This window comes from Mus pahari, chromosome 21, assembly GCF_900095145.1.
Source record: "Mus pahari chromosome 21, PAHARI_EIJ_v1.1, whole genome shotgun sequence".
NCBI lineage: Eukaryota > Metazoa > Chordata > Mammalia > Rodentia > Muridae > Mus > Mus pahari.
In genome coordinates this window covers 53136814-53155998 of record NC_034610.1, presented here as the reverse complement: position 1 = coordinate 53155998, position 19185 = coordinate 53136814, and the positions used below count along the sequence as shown (strand labels likewise).

Genomic DNA, 19185 nt, shown 5'->3' with positions numbered 1-19185 from the left:
ACCACCACCACCACCACTACCACCACCACCACCACCACCACCACCACCACTACAGCTTGTGGTACAATTTGAGGTCAGGGATGGTGATACCTCCATCTTTTCTTTAGTTTTCCAGGAATGTTTTAGCTATTCATTCATTCTCATTCTCATTCTCTCTCTCTCTCTCTCTCTCTCTCTCTCTCTCTCTCTCTCTCTCTCTCTCCATATGAACCTGAAAATTGCCTTCCCAGGTTCTGTGGAGAATTGTGTTGGAATTTTGATGGGAATTGCGTATGAGCTACAGATTGCTTTTGGTAGAATGATCAGTTTTACTATATTAATCCTTTTTGTACATGAGCATGGAAAATCTTTCCATCTTGTTACATCTTCAATTTCTTTTCTCAGTGACTTGAAATTGTTATTGTACAAGTCTTTCGTTTACTTGGTTAGAGTCACCCTGAGATAGTTTATATTATTTGAGGCTATTGTGAAATGTGTTTTTCCCTAATTTCTTTCTGTCTGTCTGTCTTTGTATCTTGCTACTTTTCTGAAAGTGTTTATCAGCTGTAGAAGTTCTCTGGTAGAATTTTTAGGGTCACCTATAAATACTATCATTTCATCTACAAATAAATACACTTTTACTTCTCCCCTTTCTATTTATAACCCCTTGATCTTTATCAGCTGTCTTATTTTTCTAACTATGACTGCAAGTTCTCTATTAAATAGTTATGGGGAGAGTGGAAAACCTTATCATGTTTCTGATTTTAGTGGGAATACCTTGAGTTTATCTCCATTTTAGTTGATGCTTTCTGCAAACAGTCTTTATTATGTTGAAGTATGCCACTTGTATCCCTAATTTCTCTAAGATAGGGTTTTCATTAATCATAGGAAAATGAGGTCAATGTGGTTGGCTATACTAATTTCCCCTAAGCTTCAGCTCCTAACACTGCACTCCAGCCGTAGCAGATGGCTCAGGGTTCTCCAAGCCCTGCTTGTTCTCAGACATCCACTTCTGCATCCTCGTTCCAGCCAACTTCTTGTGCATTCCCCTGCTGACTCCTGCTCCTCCTTCATAACCCAGCAGTGACATCACCTATGACTGTCCTTGACACCCTCCCTCTTCCTGGCACTCATTGGCTCCCTCTGTGCTCTGCTTGCCTTTGTTTCTGCCAACACCAGAGCATGCATTTTCCATCTTTAATGCTTGATGAGCCACTGCCTCCAGCCCTTCCTGAGCTTCCAGGCTGCTGAAGGGCTGCCTTCCCTCTATAGGATATTTGGTCCACAGTGGATGTTTCCACGGGAATCCACTCTGTTTCTGCTGAGTGAGTGGTTTTTTGAGGACATGCTGAATCTCAGGGGTCACTGGTTCCTATTTGGGAATCATCTCTTACATTGTCCTTGAGATCTTTGCAGTGCTCTCTAATGCACAGTTTACATAATCCTCTTGCTAACTTTAGTTGAAATGAAACCCCTTCCCATTTCCTGGTTTATAGCATTTCTTACATAGTTGATCCCTCCTGACTCCTGGTTTTTGTCTTGGAGAGATCTTGTATGAATCTCCCCCTCTTAGAACTTGTAAAATAACCAGTTCGAATTAGAGATCTTCATTCATAGTATGTCGTGGTTTGGGTGGGATTTCCTCACTATGCAGTAAGTATACACCGGAACTCTCTTGTTTAATTCATGCTTCCAAGGGAGAGAAAGTGAACAAGAATTGATCCTCACTGTACAGTTCCAGCACTTAGGTGATTTTCTCTAGGGACAACGCCCTCAACAGATTCTTAACCTTTCCTTGTTCATTAATTTGCCTCAGGCATAACCTTTGGCTCTTTCTGACCACCTCATCTCTGCTTTGTGGCTGTTGCTCTTTGTGATTACATATTTGTTTATGTGGACATTGTCTCTTGGTTTTCTTGCAGGTTTGTGGCACACATTTGGATTTGGTTCAGTGTCTTTCTTCCTATGTTTTTCTTTTTGTTAAGAAAAACATTCAGATTTCTGACCTGGGTTAATAGTGAATTTTGAATAGCCTTCCATTGTTTAAATGTGGATTTTCGAGAGAAGGAACACCTGTCGTTTTGCTGTGTGTGATTTTCTGGAAGAGAGTGTCTCCATAAAAGGTACATTTTGGTCTGTTCTGCAGGGGCCAGATTGAGTATCACTAAGCCCCCAGCGTGCGTGCCTGTCATTATTTTTGCTGTGTATTAGGAGCCATGTCCTTGGGGAAACAGTCAGTGGCTTTGGGAACTGGCCCTGCCTGGTTATATCTGCCTGCTCAAGGACTACAGTGTATCATATGTGGGCCCAGAAGCCTCATAGCACAGTGTAGTCCACACTGGCTTGATACAATAGGGAGTCCCCACTAGCTCTCTCCTTGAATATATTGGTGATACTATAGACTCACACAGAGGACACTATACTCAGAATTCAAACAAACAAACAAACAAATAAGTAAATAAAAATACCTTGTTTGGGTCGTAGCCCTAAGGAGGGGAGGGGTTTCATTGAAAAATGAACTGAATTTAGGTTGATATTGGCCATTCTGGTTTAAAATTGAAGAAAAAAAAAAAAACAAAGAAAGAAAGAAACATTTAGAGGAATGATTTATCTTGCACGCTCCCTCAGAAAACACTTTTAGGTCTGCAGTAGACCATAATTGCAGGAGACTCTTGTCCTGAGTGTATCGATGTGAGGAAAGTCAACATTAAATGAATGAAGGGCTTTTAAGAAGCCCATTATAAGCACTTACCCGGAAAATGCCATTCCTGTTAGAGACTGAGTTAGGGGCTCTGCTTCCTCACTGGGGCATGAAGGCTGCCGTGTGGTGTTCCCTATGGGTCCCTTCCCAGCAGCCAGTGTGGACCGCTTCCTGTTTTATCTGGCGCTGTGTTTCCAGATGAAATTAGTACATCTATCTTGTTTTAAGAATCATTTTAAAATTTAAAGACTGAAAACCAAACAAAATTAGCATATTTTAATTTACCTAATAGAATATTGGGGGTCAGGAAGAGTAGGACATGGACTTAGTTATAGCTGTAACCAGAAAAATAGACGTCAGTTTTCGGATTGTTTCCTTGTCCCTCTCTTGCCTACTTTTATCAATATTTTTCTTCTGGAGTCAAAATATTAGCAGCTGGCTCAGCTTTTAATGTAAAAAATTTTCCAATTAGATTGTCATGGCTTCATATTTATTCATGAGAAGAAATCTAATAAACAGAAATCATATGCCTGGTGGAAGAGAACTTTAAAATAGGCCATCTGGCCCAGGCAGGATGGAGAGCCGAGAATTTGAATCAGTTCAAGACTCTGAGGGAAGTTATATCACCATCAAAAATTTTATTATATATTATATATAATATTTAATATTTTATTATATATAATGTATATAATATTTATATATTTGTTATATATTATATGTAATATTAATATATATTCCAAACACATTTAAAGTTTACCCTGTGTTGAGCTCTTAACAGCAAGTCTGGATTAATGTGACCCCTTGCTTAAATAACTTTTGTCTGAACTGGTACCCATTGTAGTACCATATACTTATGGAAAGTCAAAGACAGTGGCAGCCAAGGCGGTGTTTGGCCTGAAAGCACTGGTTTGGACTGTGGAAGCTAAGGGAAGAGATTTGTCACACATATGATGCAATGCCCTAAGGTAGAAGGTAGCAAGTGGCTTGCATTCCCGGAGAGGAGAGAAAAGGGCACACAAGAAGGCCTGTGCTGGTCTGGAGAAACAAGGTAACCTCAAGCCCAGGAAAGGAATGAAGAAAAGGGTAGAGTTGAGAAAGAGCCCAGATTCAAACTGTAGCGTGGGACAGAGCTGGCTGGAGCTGGAGGTTCACGCCTGCCTTTCTCCTCTCTTATATCACCCAGATTCTTAGATGAACATAAAGTACCTCAGCTCACTGGAGTTTGGCCTCCATGCCCACTGCTCGTTGGACTCAGTTCTAGCTGATAAGGCCAGCTACACTCGTCTTGCCTGCATGGTATTTTCTTGAAACATTGGCCATTGTAGATCCCATGTTACATTTTTTTTTTTTTTTTTTTTGCTCTTTCGAGACAGCTCCCATTACTTTTGACTCCAAAGTTTATTACAAGACACCGGAGAATACAAACCTGGGTCTAAATCACTGTTTAATTCTCTTGAGTGAGGGAAATTTGTTGATATCTCAGCTGCCCCACATCCCCAACCCATTTAAAGACAGGATTTCTGAGTGAAGTGGTTCTGAGGATTAACAATGAAGATAATAGGCTGCAATAAATGACTTGGTAGATGACAGCAAGATTGGTTCCTTTTCCCACTTCTATCCTCCTGATTACATAATCCTCCATCTTGGGGCCCCTCATCTCTCTTTATGTATCAGAGCCCTAACCACCCTGTATGCTTTGTTATGTTACTGTTTCTGTGCTAGATCCTGAGGGTTATTTTTTGACAGCTCAAAGTTGCTATTATGATCCATTTGATCCATTGGCAAGTTGCTCCTGTTTGTTTCCCCCATGGGATTAATTTTGTATTTTTATTTTTTTGATGTCACAGCTTGTGCCAAGCTTCCAGGGTGATGTCATAGTATTGGGGTTTTTTTTTCCTTTTTATTTATTTTGTCTTAATGACAACCACATGCTGCAAATTTCTTAATCTTTTCCCTCTAGCTTTTACTCTGTGCCTTCATTGTAACCAAGTGCACCAAAAGACTGGAAAGTGTCCCCAGTTGACCACCTACAGGCCCTTAGAAGCCCTACATACACCACACCACCTCCCACATAGGGTGCCCTCTTCCTGTCCGTAGAATGGTAGCTCTATTGTCACAGTCCTCCTGGTCCCGGAAGCAGAAACATGGCGGCCTCCATTCCTCCCTCTCCTGCACCATCTATATTGAATAATCCGCCACATCTCAATTTGCCTGCCTCTTAAGTGCCTCTTTAAGATTCATTCCCCTTCCTGTACTAAGTGCTGTTGCCTAGCTTTCAGCCTTGTTCTCTTTAACCAAATTTAACACTAAGCTCTGAGAACTCTACTGTCTTCATTGAGGTCACTGTCAGATCATGATTCTTCCACATTGACCAGAGAAAGAATCATACCTATGACTTCCTTTCATTCACATCATGGATGAGAAAATCGGTGTTCTCATGAGTAGCCATTGGAGTATTTGTTTATGGCATAGCTGCTGTAAATAAAAGTCCTTGGGGTTCATTCACTTAGAGCTGGCTTGCAACAGCTTCAAAGAGTAGGAAGTGCAGGAGGCCTAGCAGGGATGATGGGTGGGTCTTTAGCATGAGAAACAAGATCTTTCTTCCATGAATTGTATCCTTCCCATGCCTTTCTCTTCAGCCTCACACTGCTGTGCTGCACACTGGCGCTGGGCAGCAGGCAGCTCCTCTCTTGCTTGGGTTCAAGCAGAATCACTGTAGCTGTCTTGGGAAGCCCGAAGTAACACTCACATCCTTAGTGTGTGAAATGAAGGTGTCAGATGTCTAAGTAAGGCTGAGTGGTTTGTTGTTTTTTTAATGTTGACTGCTTTGGGGGAAGGAGGGTTGTCACAGAGATGATGATTCAGCAGTTATGAGCACATACTCTTCTTGAAGAAAACTGAGTTTGATTCCCAGCATGCACAGAAGGCAGCTCACAACTGCCTGGAATTCCAGCTCCAGGGGATCTGAGGTCTCTGACCTCTGTATCTGCACTTGTGTGCATGTATGTATTCATACAGAGACACATACATGTAATTAAAAGTAAGTTTAAAACATTAAGGCATTTAATTGACAAAAATTGCATTTTTATCATGTCCAACTGGACACATTTTGAGCTATGTACATTTTAGAATGCTAATTTTGAGTGTTCTTTCTGTAGTCTCCTGTGGACCCATGTCCCTTCTGAAACAATAGATTCTCATAATGTTGCAGTTCTGTGTCTGCCTCACATATGGTCCCATTAGAACAAATCTAATGCCTCAGTTAGCTTGGACTCCAAAATAATAGTGCCTTTCCTATAATGTATGTTGTGTATGAAACTGTCCTGAATTAAGATAAAGACAGAGACCAGTCTGTTTTGTAAACGTACTTTGCTTTCTTGACATTTAAATTTGATCGATGAGCATACTCAGTATTGTGTGAATGCAAAAGCATTGTCAGTCACTGAACTTGCGGAAGCTGGTGGTAAGTGGACTTGGAGAGTTTTGAGCAGAGGACTAGCATGATGAAAGTGGTATTTAGGGAAGATTGCTCCATAAACAAGCTTTTGTTATTGGTTTAAGCTACCACAGCATGGGTAGTTGAGGGTATCTGGCTACAGAGAGGCTGAGCAAGTGCCGAAAGGCACAGCTTTCAGAGTAGTTTGCTCTGGGCTTTCGTTTCCACGGTTGCTCAAGTGCGATGTAAGTTACTGAAGGTAAAAGAGAATGTCAAAGTTATGTTTACTTTTGAACAAAGCATCTTTCTATAAAACACCCTAGTAAGCCATCTTCATACTACCCATGAGAATTATTCATAGTGAATTGTGGGGAAGTAGAGTTTGCATGTATGATATTTTAAAAATAAAATTATAAAAGCAGAATCCGTAGCACTAGCCCAGTCTTCTAGCCAGTGAAGTTTTTGTTTTGATATTACTGTTGATTATGAAGAAAGCATTCTGGTTTGGTTTCCCACCCCTAGTCTGCTTTGTGGCTTAGCATTCTAACTGTAGTGCTGTGGCTTGCCTGAGTCCCAACCCACTCACATTTTGTACTTTACTCATGTGACTCTTTCCTGGTTAAAGTTTATCCTTCATTTGTTCTGAACCATGTCACTCTGCTTTATTCTGCATATTACTAGCCATTATAAACGTCTCAACTGATAGTTGCTTTATTTTATTTATTTTTTTATTTATTTTATTATTATTATTTTTTTTAGTTGCAGGGATATGACTCACTGATTAAAGAAGACGTTTCCAAATACTTTGCACTTTTAGCTGTGTATGATGGATACTAAGGAAGAGAAGAAGGAACAGAAGGAACGGAAACAGAGTTATTTTGCTAGGTAAGCATTTATTTTCCAATATTTATCAGTGCAGTGCTTTAAAAGACTAGCAAAGGCGAGGACTTGGACCTGGAGAACTACTTGGCCCCCTGTGTTCTGTGTGATTGTTCAGTGTCCTCCACTTCGTCCTTTGTAAATGACCTCTTTCCTACTTTTGATGGTTCTCTGGGACTGCATGTCTCAGAGAGCACAGCAGGCTGGTGCTGACTTGCAAGAAGCTTGGACTTTTGTTTTAACTCTGGGTTCTCAGCTCCTGCTGGTCAGGAACTCAGTTGGCTGAGCACTACTGTGAAATCTTTGTGGAGAATCACTACTAAGAAGCATGCCTTTTATAGATGGACTAGATGAGGCAGTTTCACTAGAGTCTGCATGTCTGGCTTGTCACAGGCTCGAACTGTTTGGCTGCCACTACTCATAATTAAGTGATCGATAATGCTGTTGGCCTCAGAGCCATCCTAGGTTTCAAGTAATCATTATTATGGGCTTAGTACGCCTAAGAGCTGAATTTAGCCTTGTTCAATCCCCAACCCTCAATCTATGCTTGTAAAGATGCACTTCCTGTTTACTAAAATGCTAACCTTGGAACTAAAACTAAAGGATTATTTGGTCAATATATTTATCCAGAAATTAAGTTGTGTTTTAGATTTTTAATGGGATACAAGCAATAGATTGATGACTTACAGTGCATGAGTGCCTTAGCTGTACAACTTCAATATAAGCCCTGGACATGGGTTATTTTATCTTCATTTTACAAACAAGGCATATAAGACTCAGACAATGTTTCATGTACTTGATGCAGCTCCAGAGTCAGTATTCAAACACAGGCTGTCTCCAAAGGACCCGCCCCATTCAGAATAATAAATCACAAATTGGGCTCTTAGGAAAGGAAGAATTGAAGTATTTACTGTAGCAGAGTATTTCCTGCTCTTAGGACTATAATAACAAAATAGGGGAAGGAAGAAATCAACCATGTGATAGATGAGCCATTAGAAAAATAGTACGTTCAGCATAAGGACTGTCTTAACTCTTTGTTTTGACATAACTGGCTATTGCCTTGTAGATGTTTGTAATAGTAGAGAAGTCAAGTATCCTTCAGTTACTTCCCCCTTACATGTTTCATATCTAGGAAATGGACATTGATGTGTGATGCCGCCTCACGTGTGTGTGTGGGGGGGGGGTCTGCATATTTAGTTACATGCATGTGCATATTTAGTTACGTGTCTTGTGAGTAGATTTATTTGAGGAGTATCACAGTTAACCTCTACTGGTGTCTTCATAAAACGGATACTGTGTACTACTCTGTTGTAACTGTTCTCATTTCCCCCACTCTCCCTGACACCTTTTTGACTCTTTAGTGGATTCTTAGACTCAATTTCTCAATCCAAGACTATAAAATAAATGAAATCATAAACCATATAACCTTTGGTAATTAGATTTACTTTCCCCTCTGTGATTTACTTGTGATCTATCCAAATTGTTACATATATTGGTTGCCAATAGTTTATTCCTTTGTGTTAAATAATTTTTTATTCCATGGATGAACAGATGTTAGCTTTTTAGTTGTTTTTCCATTGAAGAACATTTTTCCCCCTGGTTTGGGCTGTTTATAAACAAAGCTTCTTATTACCACCAGTTTGCAAATGTTGTGTGAACACAAGTTTTTATTTCTCTAGGTTAAATACCCAGTTCTCGGGTCAGTAATAACTTAACATCTTACCTTATAAGAAACTGCCAGTCTTTCCAGAATGAATGGTTGTATCACACGACATTCCCACCAACCATGTAAGAGTGGTCCTGTTTGCACTGTCACTAGCATTTGATGGTGTCAGCACTTACTTTAGCCATTTCAGTATGCATGCAGTAAGAGGTCACTGCAGTTTTAATTAATGTCTGATGAACATTATGTATATATACGAGTGGCTGTTCATAAGTACACTGACACCCCTGGATCTTCAGTGAAATTTAAGTGCATGGCTTTTTCCCATTTTTTAATTGAATATCCTGGCTTTTACTGTTGAATTTGGGGGCTTGTTACACGTTTTATGTATGATCTTTTATGGGATGGACAATTTGAAAATATTCTGGTACAGCCAGTAGTTTGGGTTTTTCTTTTTTCTGTTTGTTTTTTGTTTGTTTGTTTGTTTTGCTTTGTTTTCCTTTTAGTAGAGCAAAAGTTTTAAATTTTGTTCTGGTTCAGTTTATCAGCTTCTGCTTTTGTGAATTGTGCTTTAGGTGTCAAGGGTGACATTTCTGTCCCTGTCCTAGATTCTAAAGATATTCATTTCTGGGGGCTGGTGAGATGGCTCCGCGGGTAAGAGCACCAACTGCTCTTCCAAAGGTCCCAAGTTCAAATCCCAGCAACAATATGGTGGCTCACAACCATCCGTAACAAGATCTGATGCCCTCTTCTGGAGTGTCTGAAGTCAGCTACAGTGTACTTACATATAATAAATAAATAAATCTTTAAAAAAGATACTCATTTCTGCTTTATTTTCTAAATGTTTTAAAATAACATTTTGTTTTATATTTAAGGGTTTATTACATTCTGAACTGAATTTTGTATGAGATATAGAATCCAAGCCAAAGTTCTTGGGTTCTTGACTCTTCTTTTTCCCTTCTCTCTACTGGTGCCCTGTGCAGACAGCTAGTTCTAAAAGTGCTTTCCTAGTCTGGCTACAAAGGGATCTCTACATCCCAATACTAACCTGTTGGATGATGAACAACCTGCTCCATGTTACCTTGTGTCCTGTAACTGTGAAGGGAGCCCCTTAAAAGCATACAGACCCACACAGGGAAAAAGCTTTTCAGCCCATAAGCATCCACTAATTTGTGATGTGTACCTTGTCCTCTTCTGAAAGACAGTCAGAGGCAAAGCATGCTGGAAGTGCTTTTGTGTGATGTCAGCAGTTTCCCGGGTACGTCAAGGTGGAACATCAGTGGGACCTTAAGACAAATTAACAGATTTGGCGCAAGGAAATGTAGAGAGCAATGGGCAAGGGAGAGAGACAGACAGAGATACAGGAAAAGACAGAGATACAGAGAGAGGAGGAGAATTGGGAGAGACAAAAGAGAAAGGAGGAGGAAAAGAGAAAAAGAAGAGGGAGAGAGAAAGAGAAAAGATGAAGAGAGAAAAAGGAAAGGAAGAAGGAAGGGAGGGGAGAGAGAAAGAGGTCACCTTGTAGTCTAGCTATATAATGAAAGCCAGAAATGGTGACCCTGCAAAATTTAAAACAAACCCCCCAGAAAAGAAAGAAAGAAAGAAAGAAAGAAAGAAAGAAAGAAAGAAAGAAAGAAAGAAAGAAAGAAAGAAAGAAAAAGAAGAAAGAAAAGGGGCTCCCCCACCCCCGAGTCTAAATCTTTCCAAATGCTTCCTGATGAAACTGGAATTATTGTAAGGAGGAATTGCCCAATGGAACTTACTTGAGAGCCAGTTTCTGGCCACACAGGCAAATTTTTCTGGGGCAGTGTACTCAAGGGCAGTCCAAGCAAGTCCAAGTAATCTCTGGAGAAACACAAAGTCAGGCCAAGGGCAAGGCCAGATTGATGCAATCCCAGTCGTTCTTTAAGTCAATTACAATTAAAGTCAATTTCCTTAAAGCTCCTCTTGTGCTCAGAGCAGAGGAAAGGCAAGGTCTGTCTTGCGCTACTCACCACCCCTGTATGCATCTGAGGGCCCAAACTCCTTTCAAACCTCTTACCAGTTAGTGAATAGTCATTGGGTTTCCTGTGTGCTATGTTATCACAGGGCTTCACTTTTATTAAATTCTAAAAAGCCTTTTTTGTTGAAGATATTTACTGGTCCTTTGAGTTGGGAATCTTCACTTTCTTCTATACCTATTATCCTTAGGTTTGGTCTTCTCATTGTGTCCTGGATTTCCTGGATGTTTTGGGTTAGGTAGGAGCTTTCTGCATTTTGCATTTTCTTTGACTGTTGTGTCAATGTTTTCTATGGTATCTTCTGCACCTGAGGTTCTCTCTTCTATCTCTTGTATTCTGCGGGTGATTCTTGCATCTATGATTCCTGACCTCTTTCCTAGGTTTTCTATCTCCAGGGTTGTCTCCTTGTGATTTCTTTATTGTTTCTATTTCCATTTTTAGATCTTGGATGGTTTTGTTCATTTCCTTCGCCTGTTTGAATGTGTCTTCCTGTAACTTTTTAAGGGATTTTTGTGTTGCCTCTTTAAGGGCTTCTAGCTGTTTACCTGTGTTCTCCTGTATTTCTTTATTTATGTCCTTCTTAAAATCTTCTATCACTTGCCGGGCGTGGTGGCGCACGCCTTTAATCCCAGCACTCGGGAGGCAGAGGCAGGCGAATTTCTGAGTTCGAGGCCAGCCTGGTCTACAGAGTGAGTTCCAGGACAGCCAGGGCTACACAGAGAAACCCTGTCTTGAAAAACAAAAAAAAAAAAAAAAAAAAAATCTTCTATCACCATCATGAGTAGTGATTTTAGATCTAAATTTTGCTTATTTGGTGTGATGGTATATCCAGGACTTACTATGGTGGGAGAATTGGGTTCTGATGATGCCAAGTAACACTGATTTCTGTTGCTTATGTTCTTATACTTGCCTCCCTCCATTTGATTATCTCTAGTGCTACCTGCTCTAGCTATATTTGATTGGATCCTGTCCTTCCTGTGATCCTGGTTGTGTCAGAACTCCTCAGAGTCCAGCTCTCTCTGTGACCTGTGATTCTGAGATTCTGTGATCCTGAGATCCTCAATGTGTCAGAGCTCCTGGGAGTCAAGCTGTCTTTGGGACCCTGAGATCCTGGTGTGACCAAGCTCCTGGCATCCTGGGATCCTGGAATCCTGTGGACCTGGGTGCGTCAGAGCGCCTGGGAGTGGTTCTTCCTCTGGGTATTGTGGGACTGGCTGAGCAGTTCGCTCCCAAGGTCTTCTCTGCCCCTTGATTCTTAACAAGTCTTGAAAAAGTAAATGAAAGCCTAGGCGTGGCTGTGCACACCTGTAATCCCACACTCAGGATGCAGGGTCAGCAGGGTTCCTATGTGTTTCAGAACAGTCTGTCTATATAGCGATTCCCTAGCCAGACAAGGTGAATGCAATGAGACCCAGTCTCATAAAGGAAGGAAGGAAGGAAGGAAGGAAGGAAGGAAGGAAGGAAGGAAGGAAGGAAGGAAATACAAAAAGAAAAAATAACCTCAAAACACCAATAACAGAAATAAACAAATCTCACCAAACGAAGAATAAAATTATTAAATAAGTTTGTTCCTTGTTCTGCTGTTCTCTGGGATGATACTTAAGTATGGTGATCCTGCTTGCCTACCTTTCCATTGTTAAAATGTGGGTATTTCTTACTTTTGCACCAAATGGACTCCCCTGCACCCATGTTTATTTGATATTGTTTGCACCCTTTGATTTTAATTTTTGTTCCTGTTTCATGTTTGTTCCTGTGTATATGTGTGTACATGTATGTCTGTGCATGTCTCTCTCTCTCTGTGTGTGTGTGTGTGTGTGGTGTTTGTGTGTGTGTATGTGTGTGTATGTGTGTGTAATGTGTGTGGTATGTGAGTGTGAATGTTTTGTGTTTGTGTGTGCTGCATGTGTGTATATATGTGTTGTGTGTAGTGTGTGGTATGTTTGTCTATATGTGTGCATTGTGTTGTATGTCTGTAGCGTGTTTGTGTGATATGTGTGTTACATGTGCATGTGTGTGTATGTATATGTATGTATGTATGTATGTATGTATATGTATGTATGTGTGTTATTAAGGATTGTTCCCAGGGTCTCCAGTATTCTAAACATACACACTACTACTAAACTATACCTCAAACCCATCTTTAAATGTTTTGTCAGGACTAATGGCCTGAGTTTCATCCCTGAGGACCATGATAGGAGAGACTGCATACCTCCCAGAGTTTGTTCTCTTACCTCCTGACAAGTGCTGAGACGTGCACCTGCCCATACCCATACTCAGAAAAATAAAAAGTGGAAAAGTGGTTTTTTAAATATATATATTGTTTGAAAATATGTTTCAGGATCAAGGGTTACTTGATGACATTAAACCAAGTGGTATTTTCTGGGAGGTTCCTGGACTTTCTGGAAGGTTCCAGGAGGACTCTGGGAGGGTTGTGGGAAGACTACAGGAGGGTTACAAGAGGTTATTTTTTACCTCTACAAGGTTTGGGAGGCCTGGCAAATAGACCCTGAGTGACTAAGCTCTACAGGACAGTCTGCCTTCCCTAGACTTGCTAGCTCCCCGCCTCCTCTTTGCTTCTCAGGAAAAGCAGAACTGTCCCTCCCACCCACTCTCTTCTCTTACCTGCCGCTCTCAGGTCCGGCACTATCATCCCAACCCCCTCTGTCAGCAGCTGCAATGACAGAGGATGCAGAGTACAGAGCACACTTGAGCGCCCATTCCTAATCCTGATAACTAAAGCTGCACTCCCACTGCAACCTCCGACCCAGCCTTTGCAGTCCTGAGCCTCCCAGTTACTGATGTGTGGCAGTCACTTCGGTAAACAGCCCTGAACAAGTCCTTGTAACGCCCTTTACATTTCTCCAGTTGCTAAACACAAATAATACACTGTAAAATTTTTTATTGCATCATCATTTCTTATAACCACAGATCCATCTCTTCAGTCAGGCATAGTGGTAACACCCCTTTAATCCCAGCACTCAGGAGGCAGAGGCAAATGGATCTCTGTGAGTTTGAGGTCAGCCTGGTCTACATAGTGAGTTCCAGGATGGCCACATACATACAGGTACATAGTGAGACTCTATCTTGAAAACAAAGAAACAAATATACATAATATACATTCACTTCTTTCTTAAAGATTCGTGGTAAATTTTCCCATCCCAGTAGAGAGAAACCAAGAGAGCTGTGTAGAGAGGAAGATTGTCTGGTGCACTGAACAAATGCTTAGAGAGCTAATTCCAGGCCTTCCTCCGATGGCTGCCTGCACTTTGATCCTCAGCCGGCCCTCACCCCCACAGGCTGGTCTCATCTGGTGAGCTGCTTCTGTTGTTGAGATCAGGGAGGGAACTGTTATATAATAAACCAAATTAGAATCACGAGCTTCCCAGAGACACTTAGGTAGTACAGTTAGGTAGAAAATTATAAAGTAGAATTATATAGCTCAAAGAGCCTTGAGAAATCTGAGTTTCACATGTATTTAATGGTTGGGCCCTATGCCCATGAGGCAAAAGTATTAATGATACACTACTGGCTTAACCCCAGGGTACTTTACAGTCAGTGACTAGTAATCAAAGTCACTGTCATGCATTAGGGAGGCATGCCTGAGTTGCAGCCTCTCTGCACTACCTGGAAGATGCTGAGGTAGCTGGAGGCCCGGACCGGTTACCTTTCTCTGTGATCACCATCTTTTTCCAGGATTCAGTGTAACTATTACTGTCTTACTCCATGCCTTTATGTAAAAAAGACTTGTGAAAATGGATCCATATAATCTGATATATACAAACATCTGATAAATACAGATCTTCATTCCTGAATGGGATTTGGCTCTTACATAAATTGGGGACCTAAAGATGTTGATATCAGGTTGGCAAAGAAGCAACATCTCAGCCCTCTATTGTCTGTTCCCATCTAGAGCTTTTCCTTCACAACCCTGCTCAAAACCACATGGCACCTTTTGGCTAAAAGCATCTTGCAAAACACAGCTTCTTAAACTGTAGGCACACCCCCCCCCCATTAATGAATGTGAGGGTCTTGAAAAACTTAGCACCAAGAAAAGGTTCCTTGACTTAGAGTGAGCAAAGTGTAGCTGTAAATCAAACTTAAAATGAGTTCTGGGGAGTTTTAAGTGGCCGAACCTGCTCTGTTACATAGTTTCCCTGTAGCCTTGGATCCAAACACATAGCCCATGGGTGTATACTGTGGTGCCACTCAGTGCCGGGCAATGTTGCCTAAAATACCTCAGCTCCTATTTGAGACTACAGTATGCTGTGAACTGCAGCGTGTTTACTGTATATACAGGTACTCTGCTTTTGTAGAAACACAGTTTAATTGTAGAAAACAAAGACTACAGAATTTCCCTACTCTTATTCCTTAGCATCTAAGTATCAAGTTAGTATGTCTAGATTATACTGTGTTATAATGCTTGTTTTTTAAAAGTATTATTATTATTATTATGACTACTAATATATATATATGTATATGCTCCATATGAATGAAGAGGACAGATGTCCCCTGGAGGTAGAGTTATAGGCAGTTATAAGCTTCCAGATGTGGGTACTAGGAATTGAACTCAGGTCTTCTGCGAAAATGATATATGTTCTTAACCACGGAGTCATCACTCCAAACCATAATGCTTGATTGTTTTTAAATTGCAGTTTGAATTGCTGAGCTGAGTTTAACTTAAAAACATTATATGGATCTAAGCTTGGGACTAGGACAGAATGTACAATATAAGAGTTTCTGCGATTGTCTTAAACATACCTGTGTCCTTTGTGCTGTGTATTTATGGAGTGACATTCTCAGCCTTGACAATTATAAAATTAAAATGTGAGTCTTTTCTGAAGAATATTGGTAATGGTAAATGTCCAATTACTAGTGAAGAGTTATTTATTTGTATAAAAATAAACAAATTCATTTATCTCATTAATATACAACATTGCCTTCCTCTTTAATAAATGAAAAAATTATACAAATACCAAAATTGTTTTAAAGTGAATTGATGACTTATTATCAGTAAATGTTTACTCTGTATTTATGCTTTATAATACCTATGCATTTAGGGTCACGTACAAGTTTCTCAGATAAAAAGAATAATGTTATATGTAGGAAAAGTTTGAAGAGTTCTTTTGTAGGTTAATTCAGGCTATGTGACTTGCTGTTCCTCATACTGTGGGTGGAACAGACATCCATGGGGAATCCTGGCAGCTTAAAACTAACTTTATCCATTGTAAATTATAATGGAAAAAAAATTCACTCTAGCTTCTAGAATTTCAAGTTCTTTATAAAAGACCTTTGGAAAGTATTTTGTTTGTACTCTGAAGATATCCTCCACTGTGTTTAACCAAGTAAATCCACCTGTAATATTGTTACTATTAGCATATTAACCAACCACGATGATAAGAAACGCAGTCTGCATATTTCACCTCTGTGACAGGGTTTTGAATTCAGTCATCTTCAAAGTGACTGGTTTCTCATAATAGACATGAACACAGAAATATACCTGACACAAGTTCTGACTGGCTGTGCTGCCAGATTGGATGAGGACAAGGGGGCATGCTCTTCCCCCGCACATGCTCAGAGCATTATCTGATCCTAGAACAAGCCCATCATTGGGGCAGAGTGGTGCCATGTGAACTGTTGCCCTTTTAAACTGAAGTCTGTGAACTGTCTTACCCTGCTGGCCATCATTTGACTGTCCGTTTGACGTTTTAGGAGAAACTGATCACCAGTTGGACTCAGATCCCTCTATCCTCCTTCAGATCACAGGCTTCCACTGAATTCATACTTGAAAAGCAAATGACACAATTTTAAGAAGGTGGTCACTGTTAAGTTTAGATTTCTTGCTAGTTGATTTTACTCTGTCAGCTTCACTGTGCTTGCTGTTCCCACAAGATAATGGTGTGTGTGAACATTTACTAGTACTTTACACAGTGCCTTTGCAAACACTTGCTTTATGTGCATGTTGATCTTATGCGTAGCTCAAGTGCGTGAGATGAATCTATTGCTCAGGTTGCCTGTTGGATAGCATGCTTGGAGTGACCCACAGCTCTGCCTATGAGGTCTGAAATACATTCTGCATAGTTCTGAATTGTTTATAGTTTATAGTCCATCTCCCCTCAAAATGCCCCCTGGCAGGAGAAGACTCTTAATGGTTTAGTACTCCTTCCATGAGCTAACGTAGTCTTTGGCACATAACCACTGTTAAGTATTAAGTGACCACGTGAAAGACAGAATATGTTAAACTTCATCTTAAATGGACTACAAGTGGATAGTGAGCCTTACTTTTTATCACCGTAAGATTTGCCGTACTCAGTGACTTTATAAATCTTAAAACTATCAAGAATATTTCATCAGTATTGCTTTCTTTGGCTCACTAATCAAACGTTTGTGTGCACAGTGCTTCTGTTTACATCTTTATTTTTTTCCTATCAGACCAGGCAGCTCCTAAGGGAATATTTACAAATTACTACTGTTCATTTCTGGGAAAAACATCTACAGTCAAGTTTGACCTGCTAATGTTTCCTGGAAATCATTAACTTTTTTTCCTAGTGATTAAAAAGGAGCTTGTGAATACTTAGCCGTTAGCAGTTAGAATCATGTGCTTTGCTTCCCTTTAAGGAGCAGGTTGAGCAATTTGATTGAATCCCAAGTACCATTTTGCTTTTCAAGTTGTAGGTTACAACCCACCAGGGAGAGGTAGCTCTCGAGTTCAATTCAGTGGCTGGAAGCAGCAGTTAAAAATCTTTAATTGACACATAATTATATATATGTATGAGGTATAGGGTAACATTTCAATGCGTGCATATAATATATGATGATCAGATCAGAGTAACTGACATGCTTATAGCCACAAACATTTATTGTATTCATTTCTTTGTATTCAAAATCGCCTCTATTATCCACTTGACTGGTTCTCTTGGAGCCTAGGCTGCCTTGAAGCCTGGAGAGTTGAGGATCAACTTGAACTTCCAATCGTTCTGTCTCCGATTCCCAAATGCCAGGATTATAGGAGCGCTGTACTGCTTGGTTTGGGCTGGACCTAGGCTTTTGCAAGGCTTCTGTGCTGAGTCCCATAGTGGCTGTATAACGCTTCAGTCCTACCAACGGTGTGTGTGAATTTTCTGTCTTCCATTCTCCCCACTCATTCACAGTGTGATTGCGTGCTATCTCGTTGTGTTTTTTTTTTTAATTACATTTTAATTTTTAAATTTCATGCTTAGTGATGCTGGACATTTGTACTTGCGTGTTGCTTGCCTTACCTTTATTTCCTTGCACCATGTTTGATGATATGAGCCACTGTGGTTGTCATCCCGCCTGATGGTAGGTGCCTTCACGTGTTGAGTCATCTGAAGAGACCCATTTTTATAATAGAGTTGGTCATTATACATCTGCTTTAGGGACATGCCTATTCAGCTTACTTCTTATTTAACCATATTAACAGATTAGGATATAATGGTTTAGATAAGGGTAACCTGGATGAAGTAGAAATAGTACTTTATTATATAGTGTCAAAATAGTTTGTAAAAATTTTCTTATACATGTTTTAAGTATATACACACACACAAATGCTCAATCACTTTTATAATGTACCATGCTTCAAAATTTTTACATGGTTTTAGAAGGCCCTTTGGTTAGAATCTTGGGAATGAGTTTGCTTTATACCTTGGAGTCTTTGAAATTATTTATCTAATGGGTATGAACATTTGTACCTTCTAAGAATGTTTTCCCACACTGCAGCGTCGTGGCTCTATATTAAGGTTAGCTAAGGGTTAACAACGTGTGTATTTAGCCTGAAATCCCAGGTGAGTCTGGATGCTCCACATCTTAGAAGATCAGGGAATTAACCTAACAACCCTCTACCAAACGCTTGTCATGGAGCTCAGGCCACTTATGCTTTGGGGCCTCCTATAGGTTCTAGTCTGTGGAGCTACTTAGTAGCCATGGATCCCAGGCATAGGTGTTGTTGTTGTTGCTTTTTTTCCTTTAATGTCTCTAAGGTAGAAGGTTCTAGTCTGTGGAGCTACTTAGTAGCCATGGATCCCAGGCATAGGTGGTGTTGTTGTTGCTTTTTTTCCTTTAATGTCTCTACGGTAGATGTAATAGTACTATGTCCTCCATGAGGTTGTTCAGAGGACTGAGAAGGCCTGGGCTTGTGCGGTGGCTCTTGCAGAGGGCTGGATTCAGTTTACAGCACCCTCATGGTGGTTCATAACCATCCATAACTCCAGTTCCAGGTGATCCAACACCTTTGGAACACAGCAGGTACTTGGTACACACATCTCGAAATACCTACATGGAGCAAAATCATGTATACACATTTTTAAAAATTTCTAAAAAAAAACTTTAAAATACATGATCTTAAGAACAATACTATAGCCGGGCGTGGTGGCGCACGCCTTTAATCCCAGCACTCAGGAGGCAGAGGCAGGCGGATTCTGATTTCGAGGCCAGCCTGGTCTACAAAGTGAGTTCCAGGACAGCTAGAGCTATACAGAGAAACCCTGTCTCGAAAAACCAAAAAAAAAAAAAA

General features: G+C 40.4%; 1 protein-coding gene across 5 annotated transcripts in view; it reads left to right on the top strand.

The window, feature by feature from the left end:
- The window catches only part of Ncoa7 (nuclear receptor coactivator 7), a 154567-nt gene that overhangs the window by 22609 nt on the left and 112773 nt on the right, over positions 1-19185 (top strand). For 2 of the 5 annotated variants that reach the window (XM_029532872.1, XM_029532871.1), the window contains exons 1-2: positions 1941-2102; positions 6876-7001. The exons of 1 other annotated variant lie outside the window; for it this stretch is intronic. In XM_029532872.1, the coding sequence (XP_029388732.1) occupies positions 6940-7001 (62 nt within the window). In that variant the 5' untranslated portion in view covers positions 1941-2102; positions 6876-6939. Of the gene's footprint in view, positions 1-1940; positions 2103-6875; positions 7002-19185 lie in introns of those variants that run through there. 2 more of the 5 variants (XM_021221000.2, XM_029532869.1) reach the window with 1 other exon arrangement.